This window comes from Anser anser (genome assembly GCF_964211835.1).
Source record: "Anser anser genome assembly, chromosome: 17".
Lineage (NCBI taxonomy): Eukaryota > Metazoa > Chordata > Aves > Anseriformes > Anatidae > Anser > Anser anser.
Window position 1 is genome coordinate 2,797,657 of NC_139738.1, and position 10,515 is coordinate 2,808,171.

Sequence of the window (10,515 nt, forward strand, 5' to 3'; positions counted from 1 at the left end):
GGACAAGCGGTTTGTACTTGCACTGCCCCCAGCTGAGGGCTCCAGGAACTGAAGGCATCAGGGGACCAGGAGCCCTCTGGCTTCAGCACCTCAGCCAGGTTCTTGGCCGGCATCAGCCGGCAAATTCAGGAGCCATTTCTTCATCCCCTGCTTCCCACCGGCCTACGTTTCCCTGCAATCCGCATGAGCTCGGCATTCCTTTGAGCTGAAGTCTGTTCTCCTTTACCCAAACCCGGAGCATCTCCGATGATTTCTGTGGTGCTGGGCCAGACGCGTGCTTGCACGAGAGGAATTTGTTCTTTATTTCAGGAGTGCCTGAGGCTTATTCATCCCTGGCTCTTACGCTCTGTGCAGAGGGGGTCCAAAATGGGAATTAAGGACCTGTGTGGGGTGAGACAAGCTATTCCTCCTGCCGCTTGTGGAAACCTGTTAGCATTCACTTGTCGCATTAAATCCATATGCACCCTGCACATAAGGCTTCCATAAACATTCACACACAGCGATGCTGAGGCCCAGAACGTGGGAGCAGAGAGGTGAGGGGACCTGCTCAGCACCGCCGAGCTGGAGCAGCACCTCCCGGCCAGGAGGAAGCTTCCATGAATGAGGATTTCCCTCCTCTGCTGTCCCTCGGTACTTACCCTGCCAGTAACCCAGAACAGAAAGCTGACGGCAGCAGCCAGCGAACACCCTTTGGGGTGTCATTACGTGTTTGTGAAGAACGAGACCACTCACTACAATGGTTTCTATTTTTTTTTTTTAAACTTTCCATCCCCTCTGTTAGCTATCAAGCTGTGATTTTGCCGTTTTCCTGCTTCCCCCATTGCACTCCACAAGCGCCTCCCCTAAGAATGAACCACCCATTGCAACAACAGCAGGGGCTCGGGATCCCGTCCAAGCACATCCAGGAGGGGGATCCAAGTCAAAGATTCCCCCTAGACAGGATGTTTCAGCAGCCTCAGCATTGCTGAGCTTTCCCTTGTGTCACGAGCAGGAATTTGAACCCTGAAGCCCTGCAGACACAAGCTTTGTTGCAGCATGGGTGGGCTCCTGGAGCCCAGTTGCTGTTCTCCTTCCCCTGCCCACCTCTACAAGAGCTCCTCTGATGATGGCGAAGGCAGTGAGGAGCACATCTGAACTGTGTTTTCTATCACCAGGTGAAACACGGCAGCATCTCTGATATATTCCCCCTGTTTCAGCCGGGATTGGGTTATTAGTGTTTTCCCCCACTTTTCCCCTATTTCCTGCTCTCCGCCTTTGCAGGAGAGCTCGCGGTTCTATCGCACCTTCCATAAATCTGGCACAAAGCAGCCGTCCCAGGTGATTCATACTCAGAAGATACCCGGCTTTGGCTCAAGGTAAATTAACTGCTTGACACCTGCTGCACTTTCAGCTTTTTCTGGGCGATTTTTTATCCTGGGGATTCACGCTGCAGAAATGAAATACTCCTGCAAACGTTGGTTCATTTCTAACGTTTCCAGCAAGCCGTTCTGGGTAGGTTTCTTAGCCTTGAAGGGCTCTTTATGTCCTGCCAGCGTGGCTGGGTCACACTCACAGGCGAGGAGGAAGAGCTCTCAAGCTGATGCTTACATCGAAGAGGAGAGGCTGGCCGAAGGACAGCGAATGGCTTAAGCACCACGCTGCAAGGCTGGGTGGGAGAGCGCAATGCCTGGTTTAAGAACTGTGTAGCCTCTTATCAGAGCAGCAGTGGGGAAAAAATGGGAAAACCCCACTGTCCTTCAGCAGGGTGCCAGGCAGAGCTGTGCTCTGAGCCCACGCTGGCCGGGTGCTCCCAGAACAAAGCCCCTGGTGTGCAGCAGCTTCCCCTTGGCATCTGCGGGCGCAGTCCCCTGCTGGCACAGCTGCCCCAAGGCAGAGGGCATCAAGGGCGCCTCTGTGCTCCCAGCAGGGCATTTAGGGTCAATCCTGTCTCACATCAGAGCTTCTGCACCGCTTACAGCACATCTCCATGCTGTCTGCCCGTGGCAGGACCCCCTCAAGGTACAGCTCGCCTTACGAGGCCTGCTGTGCTACCGAGATGTGACTCCAGCTCCAGATGAGGTTGACAAAAACACATGAATGAGGCAGTTTAGTCGGCACTCCCACCCTGCAAAGTCCTAGAGCAATGGGAAAAGCAGGAGAATGCCAACTCTGCGTTCCTCTGACCACTCGTGCTGGGCTGGAACGTCCTCGTTCGCTCCTCAGCACACAGCAGCATTACGCGACAACTTGAACTGTAAATGAAACTATATCCGACCTGTCACACCTGGAGCATTGTGGAGGTGGTTTATTGAGACTCTGGCTTGCTGCAGCTCTCAGGAGGCGATAAGTGGCAATGAAAGCTGGCAGAATGACTCAGCTGAACGGGCCGAGCCAGCAAAGCAGCCCCGCAGCACTGCCGCCCGGCTACTCACAGCACACAGGTTCCTGTGGATTCAGAGCTCAGACTTGTTTCCATCACGAAGTTGTGCAATTGACTAATTGAGGACAGAGCTAAAGTTCTGCACTTTACAAAAAGTTAAAAAAAATAAATAAATCAATCCTCAGAAACAAATACAGAAGTTATGTGCTGATTTACACTGGTGCTCCTGTCGGCCCTGCCTGCTACAACAGGCCCCAGGCACCCAGTCCTGGTGCAGCCTGTGCTTCGAGACAGTTTCGAGACAGAACAGAAACTCCCTCGGTGGAGATTTGGCATGATCTTTATTCACACATAGCGCTGGCAAGAGCTGGCAGGCAGAGGAACAGCAGCGGGGAGAGGGGACAGCTCGCAGTGGTCAGCAGCACGCGGCCCCGCTGACTGAACCGGAGACCCACCGCGGTTTGAGGAGAGCATCACAGCACGCCTGGGGGTGGAAGACCCCCGGTAGTCACTGGGGGTCTCCAGCTCGTCCTGCCAGGAGCCCTAACACTGACCTGAACAAAACAACCTGACCACGACAAAGGGCAAGGAGCTGTTTGCAGGTTAGTACCCGCCACCAGGCAAGCATACTTCAGGTCAGCAGCTGGAAAAGGGGAAAGACCCAAAGATCAGCACAAACATCTGCAGCCACCCCAGCGAGCTGGCTCAGGCACGGCAAAACGAGCACGGCACTGCTACAGACTGTGGGAAGGAGGGTCAGGTAAGCGGGGGAAGAACTCGTGGTGGGTCGGAAAGCTGTGGATCCCAGCCACCACAGAGGCAGCGACCTGCAGACCCCTTGCAAGAGGTTTGAAACACAGGCAGCCCAGCACTGGGGGAAACCACAGCTACTTCCACGTGTCTGTATGCTTCCCCCAATGCTGCTGGACCCAAGGAGACCTCTGAGGCATGGAACAGAGTCCACAGCTGCTCTCACTAAGTGTATACACGGATATTGGGACCTGTGTGAGGCACAGCGTGCTGCCAAGGCTGGACACTGAGCTGCTCTGAGCACAACAGGCGCTGGCCAGAGTCCCCATTCTTCCGAATATCGGCTTTAACATCAAGGGCTTGCATTGCCTGTCTCTCCCTCACAGCATCCTATACCTGGTTACAGACGAAGCCGTAGGAGCCGGCTTGTGACCACCTCTCCCTTCCTCCCACAGCTGGGCACCGCTCTGCAGAGGCCTGGGGGTGATGTGGGAGGTGGTGGGGATGGACGGGGAAGGGAGAAGGGCGAGCTGGGTGGGACTCAGGTGCTGCAGACTCATACCCAGGCCTTGACTTGGGTGTTCCAGCCCCTGGCACAGCCACACAGGCCTCCCTCCTCGTACCAGCGCCATTTCACCCCCTTGTACACAGCCCTGCTCCAGGGCTGGAAGCACATGAAGAGGCGGAGGCGCCTCGCCAGGCTGCAGTAGGTGGCCATGGCCACCACGATGAGAGGCGACATGATGACGAAGCCCAGGATGATGAGGGCAGAAGAGCTGTTGTCGTCCAGGACGGTTTTGCAGTAGCGGGCCGTGGAGTGCAGCACCTGCAGGAAGAGGGAGAAAGTTCATCACAGATCTCATGGTGGACAGGAGCAGTGACCAAAGTACCCCCGGGTTTTAGTGCTTTCCCAGCGAGCCAGGCCTCTTCCCGCTGCAAGCTGAGCTCAGCAATGCCCAGGCCACGCCGTGACTGACAACACTTAGTCAGGCTTTCAATTACTCCAGCAGCTCTGTGAGAGAAGAGCACCGCACACCGATCCTCAAGCAGGAAGCGTTAATCTTTATTAAGTTATCCCTAATAGCACAGCTTAGCGTTTGATAGCTGCAAACCAAATAAAGAGGCCTCCTGCAGCTACACCGCCGTGGGTGGCACAGCATGCTGGCAGTTATAACAAAGTAAATAAAATGCAGCAGAAACGTTCGATTCTGCAGACAGATGGGTCACTCCACAGCCCACCCCCCAGGCTTCCAAGGCCGCTTTGTGCTCTGTTTTCGGGCACAGCGTACTCATTTCAGCCTCCCAGCATCTCCCAGGCCTGCCAGGAGGCCCTGACCACCCCGTGCTGCTGCAGAGCACCCTGCACGGAAGCTGCTCCTGGCTGACGGGTTCAAAGCCCCGCTTCCATCCTGGCAGCAGGAGCACCAAGTCAAGCCACTCGCTTGTTCTGGATTAACAACTGCCCTGGGCTACCCCCACCTCCTCCAGTCTCCTTTCCTTTTTTTTCTTTTCCCCTGTATTCTTTCAGCAGTACAAGAAACACAATCACACTCCAAAAAATAATCCATCTAATGGCTCTGCAGTGCAGAAATCAGCCTCCGGCTACAAGGAAGGCACAGAACGGCAGCAGCCCAGAGACAAAGGGCAGCCCTCGTCGAGCCTTCCTGCAGTACTCCTGCTCTACCTCGCCTTAAAAGACAAGTATGCATTAAAAGACCCCTCGCAGCTAACAGCAGCACAGTTGCTTTCACATCTGATGTACTCTGCTGTACTCAAAAGCTTTTTGCCTCTCCTCAACGCCCAAAGCCATCAAGGAGAACACTGTGTGCAGAAAGGAGAGCTCGGGGTCTTCCAAGGTGAGGGTGGGCAGAGCTGGGAGGGCTATCTCTGTGCGGCAGTCCTCACGCTCTTTCCCATTCTGGGTCCAATTTGAAGTTCACATTTATGACTTTGAAGAACCAGTTTCAGGCCACGGGAAAGGTGGGAGAGGTCAGGACCTCTCTGAACCACTTTTCCTGCCCGCAGGCCCTGCAGAGCCTCCCACATTGCCCTGTTGGGATCACACGCTTGCATCCTACAGGAATGTTTTTCAGGTGTCAGAGCTACAGTGGGAATTGCCTGGCCCAGAGGTACGGGATTTCTCTGTGAATCATGTTTCACTCCAACTAGCAGCAGCGGCACTTGTCTGCCCTGCTCGACAGAGGAATTACCATGACAGATGTCTCCCTGTTTGTTAGTCTGCAGGATGAGGAGAGGCTTTTCCATAACAGCAGCTCAGAGCCGTCGTTATTTCAGGGCTATAAAAACCAAAAGCCAAACCTCTCAGACCAGCAGGGACATCAGAAAGCAGCAAAGCCCAGTCCCTCTGCCAGGGAGCTGAGACAGGGGAGCGGCGGGCTGACAGCTCGTGTTCTTGGACATCAGCTGAAGAGCACAACGCAGTGCCCTCACTGCAGGAAGGGATCCATGTGCTGAAAAACATTACCACCCACGCCGGGATCTGCTCAGAGGTCCCGAGGAGTTGGCTGATTAGATGGGATGCACAGATTTTTATTAAAGGGAAGGGGAGAGCTTTCTCCCTTCAGCATTTCTCAGCTAAATACGTCAGTTTGAGGTTTTATATCTTCCCTTTAGTTCAGATTCTGTGGAATGGGGAGGCCAAGAGCATCTTACCCTTTAATCCCATTCTCCCTCTTGGGAGAAGGTACTTCGGGGTTTGCTTTTTCCCCTCCCCAAGGCAGAAAGTAAGCGAGTGCTTCTAACACTGGATAATCAGCAAGAGAAACCAGACCGAGCTGGCCTAGCAGTGACTGCCAGTGAGGAAAACAGGAAAACTGCTTCTTTGCATCCACTTAGTCAAAGGATTCCAAACATATTTATGGAAATATACTAAGAAGAGGAAATTCATAAGTATTCTCGGAATAATGAAATTCAGAGGGCAGCAGACACGTGGAGCAGCCACAGCTGGAGCCCTTACCAAGCAAGGAAACACAAAGGCTGGGGTAAGTGAGGAGCTGCAGGAACACCTGAACATGAGGCTGGCTTCGGAGGGGGTTATAGATTCAGCTAGACTTTATTAGTGCTACAATTGTTAGGCAGATCAAACAGGACAGTCACTGCAGAGAGCTTACTTAAATGGAAAGTAGCAAACCCTAACAGAGTTCTTTTACCCAATCAAGCTTCCATTTCCCCCTATACTGAAGAAGGGAGAGGTTAAAAAAAAAAAAAACCTAATCAAGCTAATTCCTGCTAGCGTTCAGATGGGTCAAACTTTACTTCTGCTGTAAAACATCTGCACCACGATACTCTTATCTCGTGCAGGCTTGTGAAATGCTGGGGTTCTTGGTCTGGGATCACTTTACACAAACAGCTGCACTAAGAGCAGGGCACAGGATCAGGACCCGGGGTCCCATGCTGCCTCTGCCCCCAAGGACCCAGGCAGTCACAGGCAGCTCATGTCAGTGTCCTCCCCGCCTCTGCCACAAGAGCCTCTCTGTGCTAGCCCACTGACACTGAAAGCACGGGTGCCAGCCAGCTGCTCGCAGGCAGCCCAGAAACCACAAAGCCTGTACTATGCTATACAAATGTGCCAGCCCTGATGGTGGCTGCGTCATGGGCACCAGGCAGGAGAGCGAGCTCCCCTGCACAGCCAGGAGCCTGCAGGTCTGTGTGAACCCCCATAAACCGATTCTCCTCGGCTCAACCTATACACGTACCAGCCTCATGGAAGTCTGTACGCTCCTCCCCACATAAAAACTGAGCCAAAGCACGGGGACTGTAGCCTTGATTTTAAAGCCACTGCTTCCCCACAGGCTAAAATAAAACCCTCGTGGGTCGTCCTGCCTTAGGGGTGGCTGTTAGCAGCCAAAGGGAACGAGGCTTACTTACCCGAGAGTGGCATTGGAAGCCAAAGTAAACCACCACAATGGTGGGGAGCAAGACAACTGTGAAGATGACAAGCAGCAGGAGAAGATTGATGAAGAAGACTAGGAAGTTCATGGTGACTATCGCCAGGGCCCATGCCCAGCAGCACCAGGTGCTCCGTGGCTCCCTGGGGAGGAGCTGGTCATCCATGTCATACGGTGGGAGGCTGGGAATCATCTTAGACTTGTCTAAGAGGCTTTCTGCTCCAAAGTCCTCGGTCTCCTGGTCAGACATTCTCCAGGAAGGTTGCTGAGCAATCCACACACTTTTCCAAAATGGTTTATTTGCTTTTGGCCACCGACCCGGGAAGCAATTTGCTGAGGCTTTTCGTACCTCTGCCACACATGGAGAAGAACACTTAGCCAGAGAACATAACGGAGGAAGGAAGGGATGGCTTCTTGGCCACCTGCTCTCCCAGGACCCGGCCAATGCAAGTTTTTCCTTTCGGGTTGTTTGCCAGTCCTGACTTCTGTTTCAACGATGCATCTGCTGGAAGTTTGGCAGCAGCTGAGGCTTTGAATCCACAGCACTCCTGTTTTTCTGGTGTTCTTCCTGGGAGTGCGATCCCAAGAGGTCCCCAGCGGTTGCTCTCAGCTTCGATAGGCTGCTCAGTCCCAGAGAGCACCTACCTTCAGCTTCCTCCTCCAACTTCGAGCACGGTTGTTTGTGAGGAATATCAGCCTTCGGGCACCTTCAGGCAGGTCCTTGACTTCAAATCACCTTCCCATGCTCCTCACCCCGTACCCACCCAAATATTCCTGTCCAACTCTCATCCGAATGAAGCGACCAGGGATGGTAACGAGCAGGAGCCGTTCCCCCCGCCGCCTCGCTGGAGTCCTCGCCCAGCGTGTGGAGCTGGAAGCAAAGATGGAGCAGCGTGCTGTTTCAGTGCTCTCAGCTGCCCGTTGTCACAGGCGCTCAAATGCGAGCAGTGTCTTCCTCGGAGGCGGCTCGGAGCTTCGCAGCGCTGCTCTGTTTACAGCGTGGCTGCTGGAGCTGCTCTGTGCCAGCCAATCGCTTCCAGCTGTCTCGCGAGTGATTTAGCACGCAGCACCCAGGAACCACACTCAAACCGTGCATTGCCAGGGCAAGATGGCCCTTTTGGCATTGAAATCGTTCTGCCTGCGATTTGTTCTCTATGCTTTCTCTCTGAAGTCTTACACTAACTGGTAATAATCAACGCATAGCTCAAATCTTCTGTTGTCTGCAGTCACCACTGCTATTGTCTGCAGAACACGCTGGTATATTCTTGTGCTGAAGGCACAATGATCGATTATTCTACCTGCCTCATTTGATCAATATTAGTTAAGAAGGCCATTGGTAGCTCCCCATTTACAGAGCCTTTTAGGTACATTCACCTAGGCACAACCACAGCGCTGCAGGAGGAAGAAAACTTTCTTCCAGGAGGAAACCAAGGTTCATAGGTCTTACCAGAAGGCACAGCTTATCCACAGCACGGGGCAGGAATCCAGGAGTCCTGTTTTTCATTTGGGGCTACTTAGAGAAATTCTGCCTCGGGAAAAGATTGTGAAACTGTTCACACGCTAAATATAAAACGGTTTTATGATGCAGACAAGTGTTAGCTTCCCCTCATCAAATGCTTTTAAGAATTGTACATTTCGGTGTCCATGCCCCAGCCCTTGATGTGTTTTGGTATGTTTATCTGCCTTATCTATTCACTGGCCAGCTGTAGTGGCATACACAGCAAAACTAAAGCTACGACAATGTTCTCCAAGGGCCTGGCCAGCCCTGCTCAGGAAGCAGTTACTGGTGGCCCACTAGCAGAGCCCTACTAGTGATAAGTTTGTGCTGGTGGCCCTCAGGGGCTGAATTCCAGGCAGCTGCATCCCAAACAACCCACAGCTCAGCAGCCTCCACCAAATCCACGCCACCAGGAGGTGATGGGGGCAAAACACATATGATATTCTCATCACATGTCTGCTTTAAACTGTTCCCAATTTCTGGCATTGTTTTTAATTAGCGTTAAGCTCTATTGTGCAAATCACTACATAGATGTAGTCCTCTCTTTGAGGACTTGGTCTCCCTTACAGAGATTTTTGTGCTGAATGCTGTGGGAAAGGTGGTCTGGGCCCGAGGGATGCTCTGGTATTGCCATTCAGCCAGGAGCAGAAGCACCTGGCTCAGCAGGTAATAAGGGCACACAGCCGGGCTTGCCGTGGTTGAGCTCAGGGAAGGCATGGTCAGGAAGCCTTCCAGTCCCAGTTCTCCCAATACTGGAAGCACCTTCTCTTCCTGGGCTGGGAGACTGCCACACGCCACTTATGCACTGCGTATTGAAAGCAGTAAGACATCAAGGCCATTTGTAGCCTGGCACATGCAATCAATAAACAAATAGAGGCTTAAAGACTCAAGCAGATTGAAGAGCTGTGTGAGGAAGACAGATATTGATTTCAAAGGTATAATGAGTGATACAAGCAAGAAGGAAGCCTTTTGAAGCAGGTGAGCAGATTTTAAACACCATCCGCATCGGTTATGCAATTCCCCTAGCTATTAAGATTATTAGCTGCTCACACTTACCACATCATTGTTTTGCTAGGGCTCTTCTTGTAGAACCTCTTTAGCATCCAGAAGGGTCCCAGGAGATTTGCCTCATGAATATCTAGCAATAAAAATTCCTCCAGCTAGTCTGTGCCAGGGAGCAGATCACAAGTAAGGTGCAGCATCCTTCCTTAGGGCACAAACTGCTCACAGCTGCAGGGCACTTTGTTCTGTCCCTACCACCGACAGACCCCAAAGCCCAGTAAAGCTGAGAGGCCAGCCTGTAAGTGATAGCATGGTCCCTGAGCAGGCCTGGCTGGAGCAGAGCTAACCCCTAGGGCACACAGACCTACAGCAGCACTCAGAAAGAGGGCTGAGCTTAAATGGGCCCCCAGGCAGAGGCTGTGGGGTGCAAGCCTCAGCCGAGCCTTAACAGGGCCATGAAGCCCTGCTGGTGCCCCGAGGGCCCTAACACCCTCATAAAGGGCTGTGCAGGACGGGAAACTTGGCTTATGGTCAAGAAGCAAAGACAGGTCTCCTCTTCTTCAGTCCCTTCACCAGCTCCCCGTCTCCTTTTAAGAACCAAGCCAGATGAGTTAATGACAAGGTTTGATTAATTTGATGGAAACACAAATGTTACTGCAACGTCTGTTGTACAGAAAGTCTTCCCTCGTGACAGCCTGGTGTCTGCCACCTCTGAGGAACCAGACCGGGGAGCTGGAAGGCACGTGGAGATGTGGGTGGAGATATATCAATATCTAATTACAGAGCAGTGATCTGCATAAGTGCCTAGGAGAGCTGGAAAGCCAGGCGACTCTTCCGCAGTTCTTAAAATTAATGGCTTTGCTGCAGAGATAATTGTCTGTGAATCAAGGGCGGTAACATCCATGAGCACAAACCTGGCTCCTCGGGCTCCTGGACAGAACCTGAGCTGCAGACCTCTCACCAGCCTGCTCTGAGCTGGGAAAGGTCTTTTCAGGCCA

General features: G+C 52.8%; 1 protein-coding gene across 1 annotated transcript; it reads right to left on the bottom strand.

Annotated features, from left to right (window-relative positions):
• Positions 1-2,683: 2,683 nt before the first annotated feature.
• On the bottom strand, positions 2,684-8,145 carry TMEM278 (transmembrane protein 278). The gene is made up of 2 exons (XM_083802531.1): positions 6,998-8,145; positions 2,684-3,935 (listed from the first exon to the last, which is right to left on the bottom strand). Exons 1-2 carry the CDS (start codon positions 7,265-7,267, stop codon positions 3,666-3,668), a joined length of 540 nt encoding a protein of 179 aa, XP_083658657.1. The 5' UTR covers positions 7,268-8,145; the 3' UTR covers positions 2,684-3,665.
• Between the last annotated feature and the right edge of the window lie 2,370 nt (positions 8,146-10,515).

What these genes read in the sequence shown, in the direction of transcription:
- TMEM278 (XM_083802531.1), bottom strand. Translation starts at nt 7,267, where the DNA reads ATGTCTGACCAGGAGACCGAGGACTTTGGAGCAGAAAGCCTCTTAGAC. An exon ending in GCTTCCAATGCCACTCTCGG is followed by an intron (nt 3,936 to 6,997) that starts GTAAGTAAGCCT and finishes CTCTTCCTGCAG; the next exon opens with GTGCTGCACTCCACGGCCCG.